At 38.4% G+C, this 26483-nt stretch overlaps 1 protein-coding gene and 1 long non-coding RNA gene across 5 annotated transcripts in view; one reads left to right on the top strand and one right to left on the bottom strand.

Moving 5' to 3' along the window:
• pcdh1a (protocadherin 1a) overlaps nucleotides 1–14988 on the top strand; it is a 104957-nt gene extending 89969 nt beyond the window's left edge. For 3 of the 4 annotated variants that reach the window (XM_048177015.1, XM_048176999.1, XM_048177008.1), the window contains exon 5: nucleotides 11247–14988. In XM_048177015.1, coding sequence (XP_048032972.1) covers nucleotides 11247–11620 — 374 coding nt within the window. In that variant the 3' untranslated portion in view covers nucleotides 11621–14988. The remainder of the gene's footprint in view (nucleotides 1–11246) is intronic. The other variant, XM_048177023.1, reaches the window with a different exon arrangement.
• A 26-nt stretch (nucleotides 14989–15014) lies between these two features.
• Nucleotides 15015–17656, bottom strand: LOC125259406. The gene is made up of 2 exons (XR_007182792.1): nucleotides 15706–17656; nucleotides 15015–15047 (listed from the first exon to the last, which is right to left on the bottom strand). It is a non-coding gene; the product is annotated as an uncharacterized LOC125259406 (long non-coding RNA).
• Between the last annotated feature and the right edge of the window lie 8827 nt (nucleotides 17657–26483).

Below are 26483 nucleotides of genomic sequence, written 5' to 3'. Positions count from 1 at the left end.
GGGAACACTCGCCTCGGCGCCCTCCTCGAAGAGCGCTCGACGCGAACGCAGCACTCTGAGGGTGAGCCGCTCACAGTGCACACAGACGGCTCCCTCGAGAGCCACCTGTGCGTGCTCAACCCCCAGGCATTTAACACACATATCGTGTGTATCCCCTTCCACAATGAAGCGTGGGCAGGGAGGAACACACTTTCTGAACTGCTGCTTTTCCGCCATAATATATATATGTCTTTTTATATTGTGCTTTGAAACTCTTGTCCTCGGACGAAGAGATCACTGTGTGAATGTATCAGACAGACAACAATAAATAAGACAAACAAGATACAGAGAGCGCTTGCTGTAGACAACAGAAGCTGGCGTGCTTTGTGTTCAGGTGTGCTTTATAGCTTCCTGATCCGTGACGTCACCCGCCTCTGACGTCGCGTCTTTTCATTGGTTGGATACAGAGGTGCTTCACGAACACAAAATACAGAGGGTTCCCATCACGTCATCCGACGTAGCGTCGATAGTTCCCACGAAAGGGAACCTATATAAACATATATGTTTCAATATAGGTTTTGAAATAGGTTTTACATATATGTGACATATATAAAATTGGCCGTTTTCCTATATTATATGTACATATATGTACATATATGCACACATATATGTACACATATATGCACACATATATGTACACATATATGCACACATATATGTACACATATATGCACACATATATGTACACATATATGCACACATATATGTACACATATATGTACACATATATGTACACATATATATATACACATATATGTACATATATGTACACATAATATAGGAAAACGGCCAATTTTATATATGTCACATATATTAAAAACCTATATCAAACCTATATTGAAACATATATGTTTATATAGGTTTTTTCCATGTGGGACCAATTTCATGTGTTCGTGTAGCGGTGTGTTTTCTGCGTTGTGTCGTAATCAAAGACAGACTGCGAAAAATCTTGCCATCAGGTCCTCACTTTATTCTGTATAACACAAATGGCAATATATGAGGACTTGTGCAGCATACAAACAGCATGCGGCAGCAACGCACAACGCTGAGAAAGAGAGATATTAAAAGTAACTTAAGTAAAGAAAAATAATCAACGAAACATCTGAATGTACATCACAGAGGGGTTTTGGATTACAATCATACAAATATATCATGTGAATTCAGCTGTTACATGAAACATGGCCTTAATTGAATCACCGCAAAAACTTTGTGCGACCTACCGCTGTGATGTCTCATGCAGACTGGGAAGCAGCAAAGTGCGTCAACACCCCAAGTCAGCATGGCGGCAGGAAACCCCAAATATGGTCATGGCAAGTGGAATCACAAAATAATTGTCTAAATACATAACTGCTACATTCGCACATACATAAGTTCTTGCATAATTTTTTTCGTTAATTCTTAGTTTTTGCCTTGATAATAGAAAATATGAGCTAGGCATCATGTATGACAGTCAAAAATGAGATATGAGCTACAAAATGACCAGATCCTGCCATTAGCTATATAGAAGACATATCTTGTATGTATAGGGCATATATATGGATATGAAGAAGCAATACAGGAGACCTATATTTCCTGTATATGCACATATATGCACCTCAATTTTGCCTATATGTGGCATATATACACATATATGCAGCATATATATAGCATATATGCAGTATATATGCGCATATATGCAGCATATATATAGCATATATGCAGTATATATGCGCATATATGCAGCATATATATTATCATATATGTGCATATATGCAGCATATATGTACATATACACTGCATATAGGTTTCATATATGCGCATATATCCACATATAGGTTCTTTCCATGTGGGATAGAATACCGTAACTGAAGATGGCTTTTGAAGCTAAACGCAGATGTTTATGTTGCAAGTCAAAGATTGGACTGCAACGATTAGTCTACTATTAAAGCATGAATTTGATGTAAACAGTAAGTCTACATAATATTCACATATATGCAGTTCACAAGGAACATACATACATAGCAGTTACAGCGTGAAATCATATTTAAACCTATAACATTCTACATAGATAACTTTTAAACATAGCCTATAATATTTTTATCTCACAATTCTGACTCTTTTTCTTGCATTTGCATGTTTATATCTCCCAGTTTGGACTTTATAACTCACAATTCTGAGGGGAAAAAGTCATAATTCTAGGATATAAACTCGTAATTCTAAGAAAAAAGACAAAATAATGAGTATATCTCACAATTATTATTTTTTTTTTTTCCTTTTAAGAATTGTGAGATATAAACTCGGACTTGCGAGAAAAAAAAAAAAAAAACTGCTACTGCAGAACTGTAATTTCCTGCCACCAGGTAGGTTCCGCCCACAAAAACATCATATAACACAAAATAGGTCTATAAGAAAATATGTATTTAGGAAAGTTTTGATTCAAAGTTGTCTACTCACATCGACCATAAATCCATGCTTTCTTTTCCAGTTTTCAGAACTACACAATTACAGAACAATTTGAAAACAAATCTGCATTTATAAACTAATGATTGGCTATTCTTCAATCTAAGAATTGGAAGAAATTAGATGAAATGTAAAAAAAAATAAAAAAATGTTTTCACACCTGCCTACATAGAGCAAAAAGAATATCACACACACACATTTAAACCCTCCAAGTGCCTCACCTTTCAAACACCATCTGTAGCACACACATCTCTCTTGCACAAACATGTGCACACACACAAACATTTTACTTCACAAACACAGACAGTAGCGGCATCTAACACACATGCACACGATCCTACGCATATCCTATCCCTCACATACGCACACACACACATTGCGCCTCTAACGCGCACACTCAATTATTCTCCGAGTTCACCACACACTTTTTCTCCCACATGCTCCAGTCCTCACACACACACAAACAGGACTGCAGGACTCTAATGTGTTTGTTCCAGAGGGGCGAGTTGATCTATTCCGCTTGGTGAGATATAAAGCCTCTTTCCTCCTCCAGTAAACGCCCTCTTTTACACTATTCCAGACCTCTTTGATGTATTGACCATGTCGGTTCCTGCTTATTGGGAGTTTTTTGAAGCCTACGTTTGTGCGGCACACTCTGTTTGGTGGGGTCAGTGCTGTGTTTTCGTGTGGAGAGAACTGTCAGTTATGTTGTGCCTGTGGAGCCTTACAGAGCTCTTTTTAATGAGTGCATTAAAGCTGCATGGATGTTCAAGGCCAGTGGAGGTACGTCCCCTGGGCCCTGGCGTCTGCCTCAGGGCTGCCATCTGTAGATCTCTTGCACATTTAAGGGTCTCCACTACTTTTCTCTTCATTTTCTCTGTCTCTGGAAGATGAAGTAGTTTGGAGCTGTGGCGAGAATCGAAAGTGGAGAGAAAGGTAACATGGCAGGCAGAGTGATCAAAAGTTCTCAACGTTCCGCAACCTGTTTTTTTAGGATCTAAAATATATTGCGAGTAGGCATGGATAAATAATTTAACGAGTCTTCTCAAGGATTCTGCTTCCATAAACGATAAATAATTGTAAATAAATAAGAAATGCAATTTGATTCCCAATTGATGATAATGAATACATTTATACGCACTTCAGAATTTTAGAGTTTTCACTTTTTAGGGGTGTTGTAAATGCAATTCTATAATTGACCTTAACTATAGGATACAACATGGTTAAAGGTGGATTAAAGTAAAAAGCACATTTTAATTTTATTCTATTGCGTTTTTACATCTGTTTACATACATTCCCCCCCCCCCCCCAGGTCTTAATGCATTGTGTTTCCTTCTGGAGCATCAGTGAATGTTTGCAGCTTTTTAATAGTTGTGTTTGAGTCCCTCAATTGTCCTCAGTGTGAAAAGATGGATCTCAAAATTATTCATTCTGGACTTGCTGGACTTCAAAATATGCTAATACTGTTGGGTTCAAATATGCAGAAAAAATGCTTGAAAACCAAAGAATCTGCAGGACCTGGAGGATTTTTCTGAAGAACTGTTCAGGACAAACAATGGAACTCAAGAACAACCATTACAAAACAAAACAAAAAAACAGTTGTAGTTCATCCAGGTAATGACACACAGTATTAAGAAACAATCGTTCATCTTTTTGAACAGGATCATTTGAATATATATATATACCTGTATATATATATATATATATATATATATATATATATATATATATATATATATATATATAATTTTTTTTTTTTCTCTAGTTCATGTTGGCCACAATTATTGGCACCCAATTATTGCAATGTCCTTTTCCCAAGATAACAGCTCTGAGTCTTCTTCTATAATGCCTAATGAGTTTGGAGAACACCTGAGGAGAGATCAGAGACCATTCCTCCATACAGAATCTCTCCAGATCCTTCAGATTCCAGCTCCATGTTGGTGCTTCTTCTCTTCAGTTCACTCCACTCATTTTCTTTAGGTTTCAGGTCAGGGAACTGGGATGGCCATGGCAGAAGCTTCATTTTGTGCTCAGTGACACATTTTTGTGTTGGTTTTGATGTTTGTTTTGGATCATTGTCCTGATGGACGATCCAACCACTGCCCATTATTGGATTTCTAGTAGAAGCGGTCAGGTTTTGATTTTTTATCTGTTAGTATTTGATAGAATCCATGATGCCATGTATCTGAACAAGATGTCCAGGACCTCCAGCAGAAAAATAGGCTCACAGCATTAAAGATCCAGCAGTATATTTAACCGTGGGCATGGGGTACTTTTTATCCATGTGTGCACCAAACCCATCTGGTGGGTTTGCTGCCAAAAAGCTATTTTTTTTTTTTCTTGAAACCCTGCCGAACAACTTGTGGGGATGTAGGTGCTGTTTGGTAATTTTTTTTAGGCTTTCTGAGACTCAGCTAATTTCTGCAATTCTCCAGCTGTGATCCTTAAAGAGTCTTTGGCCACTCAAACTTTCCTCCTCACTGCGCATTAGGACGATTTAGACACACGTCCTCTTCCAGGCAGATTTGTAACATCTTTAGTTGATTGAAACTTCTTAATTATTGAAATCATTTATGGTGGAAATGGGGATTTTCAATGCTTTAGCTTTTTTCTTATACCCATTTTCTATTTTGTGAAGCTCAACAATCTTTTGCTGCACATCAGAACTATATTATTTGTTTTTTCTCATTGTGATGAATGATTAAGGGGATTTGGCCTTTGTGTTTACATATATTTGTAATCCTGTGGAACAGGAAGTCATGGCTGCACAATTTCATGCTCCTAGTCACCCTGGTGTGCTAAAAAATGTAAATGTGAATGGGAATATACTTCAGAGATATTTTACTCAGAAAAATTTCTAGGGATGCCAATAATTGTGGCAAACATGTATTGGAGAAAAACATTTATTTCATAATGAGCTTTTTCCCCCATTTTCAATTCTTTTCCTTCAATGAAAGGTTAGAATTTTGTGAATTTTTTGAATGAAAGATCAAAAAGATAAACAATGCAGATTTTTTTTCACAGCCACCTTTGCTCATATTTACTAAGGGTGCCAATATTTGTGGAGGGCACTGTATATATATATATATATATATATATATATATATATATATATATATATATATATATATATATATATGTGATATATATATCACACGAGCAGCCGTGCGATATGGCTGTATATCAGTACGGCTGTGATTTGTCTGTAGGTAAAAAATTGTTTTCTTTAAAGCGTTTTCTTTACTCAAAAAAACACTATAAAGTTTAATGTTTTACATATTTGAAGAGCAGAGAAGAGTCTTTGTCTGATATGTCCCGTCTAGTTAGTTGTAGCCAATATGCTACATAAAGGATGTAAGGTAACGTTTATTATTATCAAATCTAACATAGCACAATTCGACTTGCTCTGGAACAAATAATAGATTAATAAGACCAAAGATTGCCCGTTCTATGTACTCAAATTGAATTATGTCTCATGTTTAACCACTATAACAGCCAGCGGTAAATCCCCTGAAGCACTGGCTGAGATGAAGCTGTTCTCGGCGCTTACACGAGCACTGAACATCCGCTGAAGCCCTGGAGCTCGCATCTCCCAAAACGTCAAAACAAATTGTAAAATAGGAACTATTATTAAATATGAGTCACATATTTCAGGCCTAAACAACTACATTCTCGTCTAAAAAACTATTAAAACTACAAATCGTGGTACAACAAGTAGTATTCTCAAAAATTACGGTGGATTTGATCGGCCGCCATGACGCACTTCTAGCGGAGTGATACAAACGGTGAAAAGGTAGGAGTGCTGTTATCACTGAAATATTCCACGGCTATCAGCCAATCAGATTCGAGAACCAGACAGAACTGTTGTATGTATATATATATATATATATATATATATATATATATATATATATATATATATATTTATATATTTATATATATGTACAGTACAGTCCAAAAGTTTGGAACCACCAAGATTTTTAATGTTTTTAAAAGAAGTTTCGTCTGCTCACCAAGGCTACATTTATTTAATTAAAAATACAGTAAAAAACAGTAATATTGTGAAATATTATTACAATTTAAAATAACTATGTACTATTTAAATATATTTGACAAAGTAATTTATTCCTGTGATGCAAAGCTGAATTTTCAGCATCGTTACTCCAGTCTTCAGTGTCACATGATCCTTCAGAAATCATTCTAATATGCTGATTTGCTGCTCAATAAACATTTATGATTATTTTCATTGTTGAAAACAGTTGTGTACTTTTTTTTTCAGGATTCCTTGATGAATAGAAAGTTCAAAAGAACAGCATTTATCTGAAATACAAAGCTTCTGTAGCATTATACACTACCGTTCAAAAGTTTGGGGTCAGTAAGAATTTTTATTTTTATTTTTTTGAAAAGAAATTAAAGAAATGAATTCCTTTATTCAGCAAGGATGCATTAAATCAATCAAAAGTGGCAGTAAAGACATTTATAATGTTACAAAAGATTAGATTTCAGATAAACACTGTTCTTTTGAACTTTCTATTCATCAAATAATCCTGAAAAAAAATATTGTACACAAATATTTTGTACAATTGTACACATTAAATGTTTCTTGAGCAGCAGATCAGCATATTACAATGATTTCTGAAGGATCATGTGACACTGAAGACTGAAGTAATGATTCTGAAAATTCAGCTTTGCCATCACAGGAATAAATTACTTTGTGAAATATATTCAAATATATTCAAATAGAAAACAATTTTTATTTTATTTTAAATTGTAACAATATTTCACAATATTACTGTTTTTACTGTATTTTTAATTAAATAAATGTAGCCTTGGTGAGCAGATGAAACTTCTTTTAAAAACATTAAAAATCTTAGTGGTTCCAAACTTTTGGACTGTACTGTATATACACATACACAGTTGCAAGACTGTGAAATATATATATATACACACACACACACTATTTTGCCAAAAGTTTTGGGACACCTGCCTTTACGTGCACTTGAACTTAAATGACATCCCATTCTTAATCCGTAGGGTTTAATATGGAGTTGGCCCACCCTTTGCAGCTATAACAGCCTCAACTCTTCTGGGAAGGCTTTCCACAAGGTTTAGGAGTGTGTTTATGGGAATTTTTAACCATTCTTCTAGAAGCGCAGACGAGAAGGCCTGGCTTGCAATCTCCGGTCTAATTCATCCCAAAGGTGTTGAGGTCAGGACTCTGTGCAGGCCAGTCAAGTTCCTCCACACCAAACTCGCTCATCCATGTCTTTATGGACCTTGCTTTGTGCACTGGTGCACAGTCATGTTGGAACAGGAAGGGGCCATCTCCAAACTGCTTCCACAAAGTTGGGAGCATGAAATTGTCCAAAATGTCTTGGTATCCTGAAGCATTAAGAGTTCATTTCACTGGAACTAAGTGGCCAAGCCCAACCCCTGAAAAACAACCCCACATCATAATCCCCCTCCACCAAATCTTACACTTGGCACAATGCAGTCAGGCAAGTACCGTTCTCCTGGCAACTGCCAAACCCAAACTCGTCTATCGGATTTCCAGACAGAGAAGCGTGATTCGTCACTCCAGAGAACACGTCTCCACTGCTCTAGAGTCCAGTGCCGGAGTGCTTTACACCACTGCATCCGATGCTTATTTGCATTGCACTTGGTGATGTAAGGTTTGGATGCCAATTCCATGAAGCTCTCTACGCACTGTTCTTGAGCTAATCTGAAGGCCACATGAAGTTTGGAGGTCTGTAGCATTGACTCTGCAGAAAGTTGGTGACTTCTGCACACTGTGCACCTCAGCATGCGCTGATCCCACTCTGTGATTTTATGTGGCCTACCACTTCGTGGCTAAGTTGCTGTTGTTCCCAATTGCTTCCACTTATGATACCACTAAAAGTTGACCGTGGAATATTTATTAGTGAGGAAATTTAAAAAAAAAGGATTTATTGCACAGGTGGCAACCTATCACGGTACCACGTTTGAATTCACTGAGCTCCTGAGAGCGACCCATTTTTCACAAATGTTTGTAGAAGCTGTCTGCATGCCTAGGTGCTTGATTTTGATCCCAATACTTTTGGCAATATAGTGTGTGTGTGTGTGTATATATATGTATGTGTGTGTGTGTGTGTGTGTGTGTAGTGACACGCTTTATTCGTGAATATTTATATTACTAATGACAAAATGCATGGATTTCTTCAAAGTGCCACTACTGCCCCATCTTTAATAGATAAGCATTTTGTAAATCCCATTTACACCTTACAGAGATTTGAGAATCAATTGTAAAAAGGTTATACTGCTGTTATATCTCTGTGGTAATTTTAACCACTGACTCTTCACATCCTCATCCTCAATCCTCAAAGAGAATTTGCTTTTGCAGAGCAGAAAACAACATCTTTTTGACATGTACACAACACAAACCTGGTACTGTGTTTGAGGGCGTGTCAAAGTAGATGTTGTTCACGGGCAGCCAATGAAGACCATAGCGGGCATTATGCAAATGTGTTACCACGGTACCTACGCAGGTCAATGAAATGAGACTGGAATTCCTGACAACTAGTTTAGGTGGTTCGGAGTCCATTTCTTTTTTCTTTTTCTTTATCTTTTTTTGGAGACAATAACTTTTATTGTGCACTTTTGATTTTACAACTTTGCAGACCGTTTACATTCACATACAGCTATATTACACACTGCATGAAAGGTAATATTCGAAAAAGCATAATGGGGCACTTTAACTTGATGTTGTCATTTGAACAACCACTCAGTAACTCCATTGATTTAAAGGGATTAGTTCATTCAAAAATGACAATTCTGTCATTTATTACTCACCCTCGTGTCATTCCGCATCCATAAGATCTTCATTCATCTTCGTAAAAAGACATTATTAAAGTACTCTATGTGACTCCAGTGGCTTAAACTCAATTTTATGAAGCAACATGAGTGCTTTGTTTGTGAAAAAAAAAAAAACGTAATTTACCAAAGCACTCACATCGCTTCATACAATTAAGTTTAAGCCACTAGAGTCACATGGAGTACTTTAATGATGTCTTTTTCCTACCTTTCTGGACCTTGGAGTGGTAGCTGTGTTGGATCTCAATGGAGAGACAGAAACCTCTCAGACATAAAAAAGAACTTAATTTGTGTTCTGAAGATGAACAAAGATCTTATGGATGTGGAACGACGCGAGGGTGAGTAATAAATGACAGAATGTTCATTTTTGGGTGAACTAACCCTTTAAGTCTCACCATTGTATGTATTTGATTCACTGAAAAATGACTCAGATTGACCCTGTAAAAAGACTGTTTGCATCTGCTTCTGTTGCGGTGCCGCTGAAAAAGTAGTTCTGTCCGCATCTGTAGAAAAACGCACATGCAAGAATTTTTAATAGAACTATGTCAATTTGGTCTTTGATTAAAAACCTTACCTATGTCATAGAATTAAGATATCTTGTTATTTTACTGTTTGTTCCCCCCCATTATTATTCACTTTTTATGCGTCAGAGAAACAAGCACACAACCATCCTTAGAATGTTGTCCTTGAACTTCCGATTTTACGATAGCTCTGTGTATTTCTTTGGCATCACTTGTGAAGAGTAATAAGCTGGTGAAGTGGATTTATTTATTGTAGAATTAACAAAAGTTATCATGAGTATTGTAATGTTTGAAGCGAATATCATAAATGTAAGTAGACTAGGAAGATTTTAAAATGAGCTGTTCATTCATAAATCCATAAGATCTTACCTTCATGATGTGGAAATATAAACTAGAAGACAGAACACAACTAGCGCAGCACTGAAAAGGGGCGGAGCTACATAAGGTCTATATAGCTATAAAAATTCTGCTCAAAATATGCCATGAATATGAAATTTACCACGACCTCATCCGTATCTCCAGCAACCCCACGTGGGTTTGTGACTGTGAGGTTGAGAACCTCTGGTGTGAAAGCACAGGGGTGAGGAACGTGGTACACGGAGTGAACGGCTCCTGAGAAAAAGCGCATGTGGTTGGTGGATTACAGGGAGTGTGTGTTAATGTAGCTGTCTGTGTGGCTCTGTCGGAATGGGGTCACTGGGTCTCAGCCCTATTTAATTAATTAGGGAACACTGGAATGGAAAATGAATAGCAATCAGAGGCTCACTAATTTCAGACCTGCCAATCAATAAGCCTTAGCACTGAATTCTCCTTCAGGGGCCTTAGTGGGTCTCATTTAGTGTTGAAATAGGATACCAAATGGGGGTGTGCCTGTATGTGTACATGTACATAAATATTCAAGACATGTATATCGAGAGTATGCAGACCAAGGGTTGTAAATGTGGTGAAAAGTTAATTGCACTTTCGCCCTTTTGCCACCAAACCTCCAATATAATATGTGGGCAAGCAGATAATCGAATCACTGCACCTATAGCAACTGTCAATCGACATAAAAACACTATGAAGAAACCATTTCAATTCACATCAACCCAGAAGAATCTGACCCACAGTAGCCACTGAAGAAATCCCAGTGTGCAGTACATAACAACAGCACTGTGCATAGCAACAACTGTCTCTCACATAGCAACCACACCACAGTGCATAGCAACCACTGGCAGCTCTTTGTGTATTCCCTGTTAGTTGCTTGCATTTGACGCTAGGTGAACTGCAGTGTCTTCTGTGACTCACCCGGTAGAGATTAACTCAAGTGTATCAAAACAAGTTTTGATTTGTTTTGTTTTTTAATTTCACTTACTGTAATCATTAAAGACTGCTTTTTTGTGTGCCTTCCTCTTGCAGATATTCGCTCATTGCCTGATGTTGCCATGACGGGAAACTGCAGCCAGGAGTGCAGCGAGCTTGGTCATTCAGATGCCTGTTGGATGCCCGGTCAGCCTTCGCCCGTCCGCAAGACCCGCAACCCCCCTAAACTGTCCACGTTTGTGCCTTATCAGGAGAGGGGGAGCCTGGGACGCCTGGCCAATGGGAGCGTGAGGCTGGGAGGAGAGGAGAACAGGCCACGCCTCCCACCTTCCCGTAGTGCCTACTCCAGTAGTGACCACACCCCCAGTGACCACGCCCCACTAGAGGAGGTGCCTCTAAGCGTGACATCAGAGTTCCCGCCTACCAGCCCCCCTTCCAATCACGCCTCAAAAAGAGAGATATACCTGTGAGATAACCACACCCACCATCTTTGATTGACACACATCAGAAGTTACAGAGACACGGTTGCGAAAAGAGAACATCGAATCTGCGACAAGATAAAATATCATTTGAATAGTGGCAAAATACACTATTGTCATCAGAGTAGATTTATTTATTTTATTTATTTATTCATTCATTCGTTCATACATCTATTTATTATCACTTTTAACACGTTATTTCTTTGAAACTATTTGTATACCATCAAAAACAACCGATAAATTCTTTCATGTGACTAACCGACTTTTAGCTTCACTAGCCTACAGAATGTTCATGGGTTCTTTTACTAGATTACCAAGTGCTGTAGTGGGCAGGAGATACTGCTGTAAAAGGGTCTTGAGCCACACACAGAGTGTCTAACACTCTTAACTTGATCCTGTCCTCAGAGGAGAGCAGTCTTTATACATGTAAAACGCTGTAAATACATTTGTATGGTGTATATATGAATATTACTATCCGGCTTGAGTTGAAAAATAGTAAAAAAATAAATAAAAAAAAAATAAGGTCAAAAGTTACATCTAAATCAGCCTGAACACCTGAAGTGTGTGTTGGTACTGCTGCTTTTGAGGGTCTGAACTTTTGTAATGGCCAGATGGGAACGTAACTAGACGAGCTGGAGTGAAGGTGGAAGATTTCCTGACGGTGCTCCGTGACCCTCGCTGTGCCCGTCTAGGGCCCAGATCCTCACCTGCTGTGCTCTATGTCCATGTGCACACTGAAACCGGTGTATAGTTTGTGTGTAGGTGTGCGTTTGGCGAGGGAGGGCGGTGGGTTTAACAGCGATTAACTCGCTATGACAGACCTTAACATATGCCGGTGTGTGCGTTTGTGCGTCAGGGGACCTACTGTCACGAAAAGTAACACATGTGGCTTCTGGCACATTAACACGCTATTCAACAGATGAGAATGTGCGTGCATACTTTTGTGTCATGTGGCAGAACTTGTGTTTTTTGGCACTGTGAATCTCTCCTGAACTCCCACGGTGTAGTGCAAACGCTGCCTGGCACTCGCAAAGACGCCTACGGCTCACACAGCACAGCCTCAGTGAGGAGGAGACCACCTGCCTACCCTCAAATTATCAGAATAGTTTCGTCCACAGACGCGCCTCATCTCCATCAAATGTTTTTTGCCACAACCATATTCACAGTCCTGTTTTCTTGGTTTACATCGTTTTTACGGTTTTAAATGACATCTTTGGGTCCTATTTAGACTTTGTTTGAAGAACAAATGTATTAATGCCTTAAAACAGTTGTATATAACAATCACAATGGACAAATTAGACTGATAATCCTGTCTTGTCTTTCGCATGTCAATTGTGCATGTTTTTCTTTTCCACGATCAAAAAATGACAAATGTTACAAACGATCACATCACCATATTTTGCCTATTTTCCACCACTTTTTTACATAAATGTTCTGTCCTCCATCAATATTTCTTCGGGTTGGTTGCTTTGTTTTCTTTTTTCTTTGACACTGTGCTGACTATCTAACCTTCTCTAAAGCTGTGTCTCCCGCCATGTTTGAGAGAATCTCTGGGGGACCATTTTGACAATGACTATCTAGTGTGCTCAAGGACCATATATCTGATGGACATTATCATTACTACTGCATCACCTCGATATCTCTACTTTTCCCGCACCTGCTGCAGCACAGTACCTGCCCAGATCCCGGTGCTTGGGCGAGCGCGTGTGTCTGCCGGGGGGTTGACGAGGTGTTCTGCAATGGGCATTTCCTTAATTAGGGTGAGTAATGAGTGTGGTGCAGTTGGCATATGCGAATACTCCAGCCCCCAAAGGAAGCACAGATTACGGAAAAGATCCCAGTCCGAACGCTTCAATTGTTTAGCGAGTCGCATTTTTCACTGCACTTACCTCACCGAATCGCGACTGCCTTCAGCACCTCTCGCCGAATAATTAAGGCTGAAACGTATGGAAATTACTGGACGTAGCCATGATTAAAGAAGGCGAATGATTATCCCACCCTAAGGAAAGAAAGCACATTATGCTGTTTTCGAAGCCATTTAGTGACTCTGATAGGGGGGGAAAAAATCCAGCGAGAGTCATGATCTAGTGTAATTAGCCCAGCTCGCTTTCCCTCCTCTCCACTGCAACCACGCTCTGCCCAGGCGAACGTGTGAGATCGCTGACCTGGACTTAACACGGCTAAAAGATAGAGATGACCACAAAACTCTACCACCACTTAAAGGCTTTCATCTATTCAAACTCTGAGTGAAGCAGGCTTTGACCTTCCTCCACTCTGATGCCAGCCTGAGTCAGATAGTCTGAATTGCAGGTTTCGACTCCTCTGGCTTCATCTCAGCTGTTTTATTCCTAGTAATTCTAAGGCTAGTCTCCTAGAGTCCTTGTGGCCAAAATGCCAGAGGACTGACGGAGGAATGTCCACTTCTCGTGGTTGTTTTTTAAACTGGTGTTTAGATTTGTGCTCTTTCGCTGTTAGATGTCTGGATGTGACGAGACGACCGTAACGAACGAGGGAGTCTTTTCTTCGTCCTTAGAGCGAGACTTTTCTTCATAGAATAACGAAAACTGGTGTTTGTGGTAAACATCTCTTAAAATGCGTTCTGTACATAGCTCTCCACATCCCCCGTGCGTGGTGTCAAGCAGGCGACGAGTTGAGCATGAATTCCAAAGATAATTGGTAGAAACCGTTTACTGTTCTTGCTGAAATGTTAGTGCCGGTTCAAAAACCTTTTCTTGAGAACAAAAGCAACGTTCACTGCACAAAACTCATCTTCACCGTTCACCCCAAACTGAAGACAGCTGCCTTGAAAGTATGTCTTTTGCAGGAGAGTTCAAAACTTGTTATCCTTAATTGTTGGTTATATTTATATAGGAATAAAAATGCTTGTGATGATCTGTTTTTGTACAGTTTTATGTACATGCAAGTGAAGCTTTTTAAATCTTACAACAAAAGCCGATGGCATATAAAAATCGTAAAGTGTTTATTGAGATGTGCACATCTTGCCTTGGATGGATCGATCTTTTTTGCAGAGTCAGTGTGAATGTGGCCGTCGTATGCCTGCACCGTAGTCATTCACTGGCTCCTGTCACAGAGGGCTTTATCAGATTTTATGTTTATTGTGAACAGTGGATTGTCCGATCCGACTTGTTTGTTTGATTCCCATGTGTTTTGTTTCGTTCTGTTTCCGCATGTTGAAAACAAACCCCTTGTAATAAGTCCTTGCAAAGTTTGTAATAAAATGAGTGAAGAAAAAAATCAACAAAGAAATACATTTGCTTGGTGAGTCATTGTTTAAGAATGAATCTAGGGACTGTGATCTCTCCATAAAGCTTTTTCATTAATAAAGCAAATTGATCTGACAAAGATATAAGACTCTTTTTTTTTCTCTCTCTCTCTCTCACGTTCTGGGTCTCTTCGCCTGTGTAAACAGAGAAAGAGGAAAAGGTTACAGTTCCGCCAGACTGACAGGAACTTAATAGAACAGAATAGCGAATGTGAGATCTAGTAATGTGAAGCTTTCACTTCACAAAAGCTGTCCATCAATATTAATGATCAAAAAACTCCAGACCCTGAATTTTCTCAGTCTCTGAAACCTAATTCTCTCCTCTACAAGAAGTTAAACCATTACACCCAAGACCTCCCAGTACTCGACAGCACAATAAAGACGAAGCCATAAAGATGATAACGCTGAGATGAAAGACAATAAATCAATCCAGCTTTCATTTGGTGCGCTGTCTTTATAGATATGCCACGACGTAATTCGCGCACCTCTGAAATGATAGCTTTCACAGATAAAAATAAATGGATGTGAGCCAGTGAACAAACGCTGGGAAAAGCGAGAACCATAAACAAGTTAAAAAGAATATCAAACGTACATGATGGAAAGTGAGGTAGATACTCAGAGCAAGTATGTGCGTAAAGAGACAAAATGTGAGAAATGCACGTTACACTGTCAAGCGTAAGATCAGGATAACGTTAGTTTAGAAGGCCAAACTGCCCTCTAATGGTCTTCAGGAGAACTACAACCGCCAAAAAAAAAAACGCCAGCACCAAGGCGAGGGATTAGTGTTTAATACCTGATACTCAACAGTCAGGATTAATGAATCAGATAGCCTTCCTTTCTGCTGGTGTTCTTCATCTTCTTGTTGACATCACCTACAGCGTACGCGTTCCCGCGGATGGCAGATGAAATGAGTGAAGCTGCATGAATAATAATTGAGATCTGGATGATAGTGGTTCTGGACCACATAGAAGCACATTTCGCAGACAGGGATGCTCGTAGCGGCTTATTTAACCGAGGCTGCGATGGGAGGACCCACTGAGTTTTTTTCATTAATCTCCTTCTAATGGATAGGTTTTCGCTTCACCTCGCACTCTGCGGGCTGAGCTTTAAAAGGAGCTCTTTCGCTGGTGTTTTGTTTACGTGCGGCTGGGGCATTTGTTTCTTGTTGCAGAGGGAGCCTAAGTAGAGAGGGTCTTTCTTCAAGATGAAACTACCCCCTCGGCTACAGCCTACTGTTGATCTGCCGTTGCCGTGGAAACCTGGCCCCTCTCTCTTTCTGTTCCTCACGCTCTCCCTCACCCACGCTCGTTCTCGCTCGCTTCGTTAAGCGCGGCGCTGCTGGCAATTAGAAGCAAAGCCAGCGGCGGGGACGGCTGCCTCTCAAATGTACTCTCCAATTAAACACTGTCAAATAACGGCGTTTCTCAAACCGCCGCCTCCCGCCGTCCCCTCCTATCACACTACACATTTGCACCTCTAAAAGAAAGATGGTTACAATCGTGCCAAAATAAGCAGGCGTGGAGATCGATGGGCACACAAATTCACGGCCTTTTCCGGCCGCATTTGTAATGATGCTAAAGGCGTCTTGTTTTTCCTGTAGCCACAAGGCGCAAAAAACGTGATTATTTTTTCATTCAGCAGAAAATGCATGTAACTGCAAGCCTTAAAAAGGTTTTCTCCACAGTATTGATTGCACATTTTTCAGGAAAGTGAGGTGTTTTACAGATCGTGGGCACTTAAGACTCATAGAAAATTGCTGGACTAAAGCCCTCTCATATTCAGCTATTTGTACTGCTGTCCTACATATCGACTCTCATACACTATAGACGTAATTGGTGCATTAAAATCAATGGCGCAATTTAAACAGCATCATCATTAAAAAGGTTTATGTGCAAAGTCAATAAGCACAGTGGAGATGTTTGGGAAACATCGCACATAAAAAAAAACTGCTCTCGGATCATACATGCATATCACACACTTACACTCCATTTTTGTTTGCACAAGATATACACTCCTTTGTTGCCTATTGTGTCAATAAAACGTCTCTTTGTCTCATTTAACACCTGATTACGTCCTACCTGAACTCAATCTTCCAATCATCTATGATCCCGAAACAGCCTAGAGCCATCCATCAGCCCTGACAAACACAGCGACCGTACGCCACACCTCATGGTAGTGCCTCCTCACCCGTTCATTGGGCCTAAACGCCCCCTTTCCACAGTTGCTTAGGCCTCAGGAGGCTTCTCCTGTATGTTCAAGTGGAAAATCACTTTTTGAATAACTACTTGTCCTTCTCACACTCGTTCACTGCCTCTTCTGTGGCATTCTGCTTGATAAAAATGGGGAGAGAGTTATAGTGTACTATAACAGTCACATTTGCCTAGTAGTCAAACAGGAGCTACAATTAAAAGTTATTTTATTAACCTGCGCTGTGCTTGTTTGTTAGGTTGTTGAAACGGGATTATTGAAATTTCAAAGACATGGCAGAGAGAGTCGAATCAACGGTGGCGTCAAGAGAGAGGTAGCTCAATACGTCCCACCTGCTGAGCACCAACACACACCTAGAGACTCGTTTGAATTCATTTTCTAATCCTGGAAACATGACACTTTAACATTAATCTAATTTACTGCAAGTCTCTGCCCAAATGGAATTAAAACAGCTTTTCAAACCACTGGCATACATGCATTCAACAATGTCTGAGTCACTTGCTGTATGTATTTTTATGCATGTGTGAATATTTATGTTCTGTACCTCAAGGTTTCATCTTTTATTTATATATATGAAAAGAATATTTCTGTGTAGAAAGTCACAGATTACTTAAACTAAAATTACAATTATTCTCATTTGTCATCTGTGTGCGACATCACACAAAAGGTACATTTTATAATGCATTATATACTGTTAAGGAACGTTATTATAAAATGATACTGATAGTTTATAGTGAAGAAATATAGGTTGTTACTAGACAAAGTTTCTACTTCATTCAGTAGCCTATTTAAATATGTCAGATGTGCAACACAATATAAAAACAATTCTGTTCCAATTAACATCCTAAAATGTTTTGTATATAAATGTGCAATATCACACGAGTAGCCGTGCGATATGGCTGTATATCAGCACTTCTGTGATTCGGCCGTAGGTAATCACAGTGTGCTGATATACAGCCATATCGCACAGCTACGAGTGTGATATTGCATTTATTCAACAGTTTGATGGCATGAGTGTGTAAATAAATAAGAAATAACAACGGAGTGTCTTTAAAACCCTCTTTTGTGCAGCACTACTTCCTTCTGCCACGGATTCAAATCTCAAGTTGTTAGTTTGACTAAGCCTCTTTTACTAATTCTAAGACGTCACTTTAGAACTAGTAACGAAGAAATGTTGAGTCCCTCCATTGAAACTCATTGAATTTTGTACAGTATGAGAGAGAGAGACAGAGAGCGAGCATTACCTGTGTCTGATATAACATTCATTCTTCAGGTCGATGTCCATAATATTATATCCATTATAAAAATTCGTTTGAATGTCTACTGAGGAAAGTGATCTCTATATTTTTTGTCCTTTTTACAGCTAAGGGAAAGTTCCTGTCAATTTAAAAGTCTCTTGCAACTGATTCATTGAATGAGTCTCATTCACTTGTAAAGTTTTGCCGCCATCTATTGGCATATTAATTTGAACTTTCACTTAGTCTCAGCCTCAGACGTCATGCCTGAATATCTGATGCATATGGCACACTTATCTGGAAACACTTTAGGAGTTTCTACAGGAGATGTGTGTGTTCTTTAACAGTCCACCTGGAAACAAATGCCGTGATGCCAAACCCCCTCATAGAAGAAGAACGTGGTCATGTTTACAACTGTGATAATGAGTGCATATCAGGGTCAACTATACGCTGGATTTTCAAAAGTATGTGAAGTTCGTAGCTCCATTGTTGCAGTAAACTTGCAAAACATTCTTGAATTAATAATTTATAGATGCACACCGGTCTGTTATTGTAGGGACATCGACTTTACACTTTCACGCCCCTAAATATGCCGCAGAACAAAACGAACTGTGATCGGTTGCATTACATGTCAGTCAAGCGTCCTCTTGGGCGGTCCTTGGCCAATGAAAGCTGCAATATAGTCCAGGGGCCTCATTTATAAAATGTTGCAGAGAAACCATTCTAAATTTGATCTTAGACCATTTCTCAGATGTGCGTACATGTGATTCATAGAATAAACGTACACACAGAAAACGAGCATACGCGTCTTTTTCAGATGTGAAATCTATAAATCGCAAATGATCTGGAACTTGAGTGCAGCTGAATGGTTTCAGTTCTCAGCATTGTAAACGACACCTAATTAATGTCATTTACATACAAACGATCACCAGTCATTGTCTAAATCCTTTCATTTAGAATGGTGACCTGCAAGAACAGCTTAGATTTCCAAAAACCTGCAGTAATCTGACAAGGAAAAGTGTGTACGTCTGCTCAGACCCTGATGTGGCGCTAAGCACTTTTCCATGTCAAAAAATGTTTTTATGAATATGAGCGTTGAAGTGGATTTAAGCGTACGCACATTCTAAAATAAAATCTGTGCACACGCATGCTTTATAAAGCAGTCAGTTTGAAGGTCTGGCTATGCGAGACTAATTTTCATTCAATCCATATTACACACTTATGGACCCTTTCTCAATACCAAATACAACATATTTATATAAAATAATATTTATGGAACAATAATATTTAAATTAACAACAATAGCCATTATAAATGACAAAAGAAAATAAACACAATTGTACAATTCAGTCAAATGTATAAAGTGTGCCATGGATAATAACCAAATGCCAAAAAATAAATAAATTAAATAAAATAAATGCTACAGTTAAGAATATATCGTTGGTGTCAGGTGGAAATCTTGTATCTCTATATGTCCTCATTATTGTTTTATTTCTTTTTTTTTTTTTTTTTAAATCAATACTATTGGTCACCCTTTATGTCTGTATGTGGGTTTTAGAAATATTTAATGAATGAAAAGGGTTTTAAAGACATTGTGACAAAACCTAATAACTCCATTGGATCTTCAATTTAATTCAGTTCATATTGCTTTATTGGCATGACATACTTAGGTACATATTGCCAAAGCATTGCATAAAGCAAAACAAGAACAAAATACATTATATATATATATATATATATATATATATATATATATATATATATATATATATATATATATATATATATATTGTATACATATTAATAGTATTATAATGTGGATGTGTTCACTCAGTACCTCTTGGTTTGTGGCATTTACAAATATGATGTGCTACTAAAGAGGAAGAAGGTCCTTCACCAAGTGATATTTTCAGTTTGTCAGTTTCATGGAGTGACTGGAACTCATAAATAATCTGCTGTTTTTGACTGTACAGTGAGTCTCTAAAGGATGTGTATTTGTCACAGTGGAGAATAAAGTGTGCCTCCATCTCAACTGCTCCTGATCTACATTCATTACAGATTCACTCTTCTTTAGGTAACCATACCTTCTTATGTTGTCCTCTTTCTATCACCAGCTGGTGGTCACTAAGTCTGTACTTAGTTAAGTAGTTAAGTACTGCTGGCCATTTTAAGGACTGTCTCAATGGCGGAATCCTACCAGTGCACTAAAACGTTTGCTACCTAAAAGGTCCCACAATGCACCGTGAAAACCAGGGAGCATCGGAAGTTCTGAAGTGCAAAACATAAATCACATGAGCCAGCTCACTACACTTAATGGCACACGATAGATGTTTTATTTATTTTAAAACAAAGCATTATTTAATTATATTTCAGCATAAACATACAGACAGGTCATGAACATAATCTAGCTAATATTTATAATTTATTTATGGCTAAGATGTTGCACACATGTAACAAGCAGAGTATTTAATGTAGCCACTTTAAATAACATTAAAAAATAATGCCAGAAAGATATCAGTTCTGCTGTTGTTCATAAATACCAGTAGTGATGTTGTACAATCAGAACATTGTCAAGTCAAAGTCAGTGTCCCAATGTGTAGTGAGACAGGGTCTTTACTATCCTTACTAGTGCCCGATTTCATGTACATGATATACTAATTCACGACCTAGGAAGCTATGGAGATGATTGAGACGCACCCTGGGTCCTTGTCACATCACTGTGGTTATCTTCAGGCTTTGTGCGATGCCTCAAAGTAATTCAAATCTAATGACACCAGCTGGGGGCAACACGGTCAGTTATGGAAGTGATGTCTGTGTGTGTGAGCTACCATAATTTGTGTCAAATTCTGTGCTTGTCCTAATCCACATATAATGATGGAAATCCACATAAGCCCAAATCTCCAACAATCTTTTGGCATTTTAACCAAAGGTTAAAGGCAAAGGTTAAAGGTTTGGCTTATTAGCATGGCTTGTTAGCCCCTGCTGGTAGACATTGTAACTACACCATCTGGCTGCATTGATTTCCCTTCTCCATTAAGGCTCCCGGAAACTATCATGGCACTTTCAATCACCTCGCAGTGCAGCCATATTAATTATTCCACTCCAGCTGATCATTATGATTTAGACCATAATGTACAGTAGTATGATGTTGTTTTATCACATGAGTGAAGTTTTGCTCTCATACATCTGGTTAGTGTCTTAAAAGCCTTGACACCCTGTAGAAAAGAAAAAAACAAACAAACACTGAGCTATACCAATAAACACATTTTTAATGTGTGGCAGAAAATAATTTTAATTATCCTGCAATTTAGACAGGTTAGTAAATTTCAATTTCATGTTTCTGTATCACATGACACATCGCATTAAGCATGGCAAAAAATTAGGTTGTTCTTTGCCGACAGGTGTTAATTAATGTTAATAAATCACTATTTACACCCTGGCTTTTATTTGCAAACTGATGATTTATATATATATATATATATATATATATATATATATATATATATATATATATATATATATATATATATATATATATATATATATATATCCACTTTTAATACTATATGGCACCATTTTTTTTTTTTTTTTTAGTGTACATCATTACCTCCCCCCAGATATTTTTAGCCATTTTTGTGGAAAATTCCATTACAGATTCCACTAATCTGAAGAAAAAAACTCATATCTCAGAGGACATTTCCTTTTTATTTAAGAAATCATTTAGACAAGTGTGTGTTTGATAATACCTTTCAGCTCCAGTAGCACATTGTGTATTTCTGCATCTGTGAATCCTCCGTTACATCTACACTTGTGGGCAGCCGTTGTTTTGTTTTTTCTCTCTAGTCCTATGGGAAAGAGGTCCAGACAGGCTATAAAGTTTCTTTTTTTTTCAGTATTAACTGTAGCCTAAAAGGAAAGTTAGATAAACTTCTTAAATCAAGAAAAGATTCGATATTGCAACGAGAAGATTCTCCCGTGAGAAACTCACTTAGCAACCTCAGACAAAGTGGATAGAAGCAGATGCTCATGAGGTAGATAGTAAAGGCAAGAAAATGGAGAGCAAAGAAAAGATGGATCTTTTGTTGTAAACACAGGGGGTGCAATTAAACATCATGTGTACATCTGCTCTGAACGATTTTATTGAAGGCCATACGGAGTTAGTACAAAACATGCCGCTAATGGTAGAGAGAAGTGGTTTATTTGGGAAGGAGATCAGTTGAGAGCCTAATCAGAGCTGCTTTTACATATTTATCTTGTGTGAGTAGGGCCGGATTATTTCAACACCGTTATGTGTAGAAACATTGTTTGCATTTATTCTAGAGGTTTTCAGATATTGTAATGCACCTGAATAAGCTATAGTGCTTCCTCTGCCTCTAAGGGTGCAGAGGCGGCTCTCCTGCACTTGCTTTAAGGCTTTGTAAAGACAGTCAGGGTACAGTTGGAAAACACAGCGTTTTGTTGAGAAATGTTGTAGCTGCTGGGGAGAGCAGAACTGGCAGTTCCCAGAAAAGAAGAGACAGGCTACATGATGGAGTGGGGAAGGGGGCTCTCATTTAGAAGATGAATACTGACAGGCAGTCTCCCGCCGGACCTGCTCCTTCTGTCCGACGTGAAACCTAAAGGAGAAGCTCTCTTGATTAAGCACACACCTGGGCGGCTGAGTGGCATCAGCTGATCTCAGCCGTGGGAGCCTCTTATCAACCCCAGTCACTCATTTTCTGCTCTTTCAATCCTTCCGTATCAAAGTATAATTGCCGTGCTGTTGGACTAAGTCTGCGGTTATATCTCAGGCATTGGGGAACGGTCTCACCTGTTTGCCAACTGCTGAGGTTGGGTGCACGTGATTAGGGAGAAAAGCGAGCTCGTCTCGGTGGATAATGCAAAGCGCTTTTGATTTACTCCACCAATGTAGCCTTGAAATGTTTTGTTTGTGAAGCGCACTCTGTGAATTTTTTTTTTTTTTATCTTCTCCGATCCACCACAACTCGAGTTCCAGCATGTGCATCTTGGCCTATAGTGAAAGAGAAATAAAATACATTACCGCTTTAATGATAGGCACAGCCATTAATGACAGGCACTTCCCAGTGTCGCTTACCGTCTACCTTGGATAAAAAACATACAATCCTCCCTCTCGCTCAAGCTCTGATCTTGTAGTCTCATTAAAGCTCACATTTTTCCTCCACTCTCCCTTCTGAATAAAACTTTCTTCCTTTCGCAATCAATTCCCTTCTAATTAAATCTACCCTTTCTTTTGTCCGTCATCTAATTAAGAGGCTCCCATTCACTTTTCTATATGTCGATCCACTTAGCAGCACATAAAAAATCTCACCTTTTTCTCTATTCGCAGCTCTCTCTGGAAAGTTTCAGCCTCTACAACCCGAAGCTCTCCTCTGAAGACAATTCTTTCGTCCTTCCTCTTCTCATGTCCGCTGTAAATTGGACTGAGAGTTGTTGGTAATTGAAGATCATTGTCTCCCTCCTCAGGCAGCGAGGCTTCGCCGTAGCCCTAACAATACACCTCTCTCCCTCGGCATCCAGCCAATTTCAGCCCATCCACTTTGTTGCTTCCCAGACTGGATCTTCTAAAGCCATGTGGAATTGGAGGTTCCATCTCACACCCAGAGTGCAGAGTCACTTTTTTTGGCTGGTTTTCTTCCACCATCCTCTGTGCCGGACCCGTATCTCCCAGGAGAAGTATCTCTCCCAGTTCACTAACTCACAGACCTGACTTACTGTGTTTTCAGACAAGAACTACACACACCAGGCCTGGCTGTCCAATTACGATAGTGCAGATTGTGCCTCAAAACAACAACACATTGAATTCAAGATAATGGCGAGTTTCAAAGCCATTATTCAGCGCATGATGTGTTTTTGAAGAAACGGTTGAGGGGCTTTGAATAGTCTCGGTAAAAAAAATAAAGCATATGTTTTGGGTGCCACATGCTGTCACATTTCTTCTCTTCCACTCTCCATAAATTTGTTCTTTTGTTGCCAGGAGACAGAAAGTCTTTTGTTCTGGGGAGGAAATTGGGGAAAAGTGAGACTTGATAACCTCTCAGCTGAACTCCCAAAGATTTCATGATGGAATGGAGAATATTCTCCAGAGGATGTGTTGACTTCATAAAGAGTTTTAAAGTGTGAAAATGAGCCATTTTTTTTTTCGAGCAACACTAATCATGTAATGTAAAAGTGCTCTATTGTCGGAGAGAAGCAGGAAGTCAAATGCATTTTAAATTTATTTCTTACACTAAAACTGACATGTTTCACTTTTATAATGAGTACTCCCTTCACACTTGACTAAACTTGTATTTCCTTTTTGTTCTTGTGAGATGGAGGATGCCAGCGGAGCTCTCCTCTCTCTCTTTCTCATCACTGTGAATGTGTCTGAAGTAAAGCTGACGAGTGCGGTCAAGTTTCTCAGACATAGTCAGAAAATTAAAATGAATAAAGCAGCTACATCCAAAGTCAATTATTCCAGAGCTGTTGTTTGTGTTAGTATAATTCTGTAAGAAAAAAACAGAGGTTGTGACAGAGAACAAGATAATACATGAGTAGCAATGGACCTTATTCAGGAGAGACACCCTATTTCATTTCCGCAAATGAAAACAATACAGTGAAGGATAGACGTACAGTCTGTTCAATGGGTTGTACTGTTGTGTCGATCAGCGACGGTCTTGCCGTAGAAGACAACAGGATGGAGGTTAAATTATGAGCTTGTATACAAATTTTCACAACAGGGAGAATACTTACATATTTTGTCTATACACAGCAAAATCCCCAGAGTTAAATCAACTCTGCTCAGAATACATATGGTCCCTCTCTAAATAGTGTTAAAATAACACTAAAGCAGAGTTAAATTTAATGAGATTATTAAGCAATTAATGAAATAATGATTGTGCATTAGTGATGAACACCTGCTGTTAACAAGAATCGCTGAATAAATAAGAAAAAACACAAGAACTACAAATGACATAAGTCACAGCCTTATTAATTGCTTAATTATCTCATTAACTTTAACTCTGCTTCAGTGTTACTTTAACACTATTTATTTACATATGTACTTTGAGCAGAGTTGATTTTGCTGTGTATTATGTATATATTATATATTTTTATATACATTTTTAGAAGTATACAATAAATGGCCATGTACAAGATCTATGTCTAATACAACTCTGTGTTTTCGGCAATGTAAAATTATGAATATTTCTATCCAGTACGTGTGTGACCACAAATGATTTTGCCAAGCCTCCTAAAAGCATGGAGGCAAGGAGAAATGAAACAGAAGTAAAAAATTAACATATATAATTATATTTCCTGTGTATCAGGGATGGCCTGCTGGCCAGTGTGTAATTATAATAACTGTGTAATTTCCAGCTATTATCGAAGATTTTATTTGTAAAGTACACTAATTTGTGCTAAAAAGCATTTATTTGTGTGAAAACTGTATAATAATAAATAATATTTGTAGATAATTAAAAACAAATATTTATATAGATAAACATAGAATTAGATTTTTAAAATTATAAATTTAAATTCATAAAAAAAAACTTTATATGTACATATATGTACAATTTATTCTTTTATTTTTTTTAAAAATCGATTATGTACACACATATATACACACATAGCCTATATATTTACAAACTTTTATGTTAGATGTGATTAATCGATTTGACAGCAATATTATACATACATACTATTTTAGAGATTGAAACAACTCAAAATAGGCTACCCAAAATGTTTGGTGGTCCAGAGCTGATGCTGATCATTCAACTGACACAATGTGAGAAAAATACCATGAAAATCAGGCAGTATAAGACAGTAGAACAAGATCAAACATGGCATACCTTGAATGAGACCATATTGCTGAAAGGTTTCAGTTATGCAAGGCAGAAGACTCTCTCACCTCTATTCCTCAGAAGGTGGTGTAATCTCTCTTCATGGTGAGGTAACTTTAATGGCCTGTTGTGGTTTAGGCTGTTTTGTGGCGGTTTCGGGGCGTTTACTCGCAGAAGCGGGTGACAAATAGCATGCGTTCCTCGCGTCAGTCGTGCGATAGGGCCACTCATGCAAAGCAATGTTTCCGGCTGCTTCAAATGAGATTCATATCATGAACGAACACTCTCTT

This window comes from Megalobrama amblycephala, linkage group LG2, assembly GCF_018812025.1.
Source record: "Megalobrama amblycephala isolate DHTTF-2021 linkage group LG2, ASM1881202v1, whole genome shotgun sequence".
Classification (NCBI taxonomy): domain Eukaryota; kingdom Metazoa; phylum Chordata; class Actinopteri; order Cypriniformes; family Xenocyprididae; genus Megalobrama; species Megalobrama amblycephala.
The sequence above is the reverse complement of the archived record's forward strand: the minus strand, read 5'-3'. Positions and strand labels throughout refer to the sequence as shown.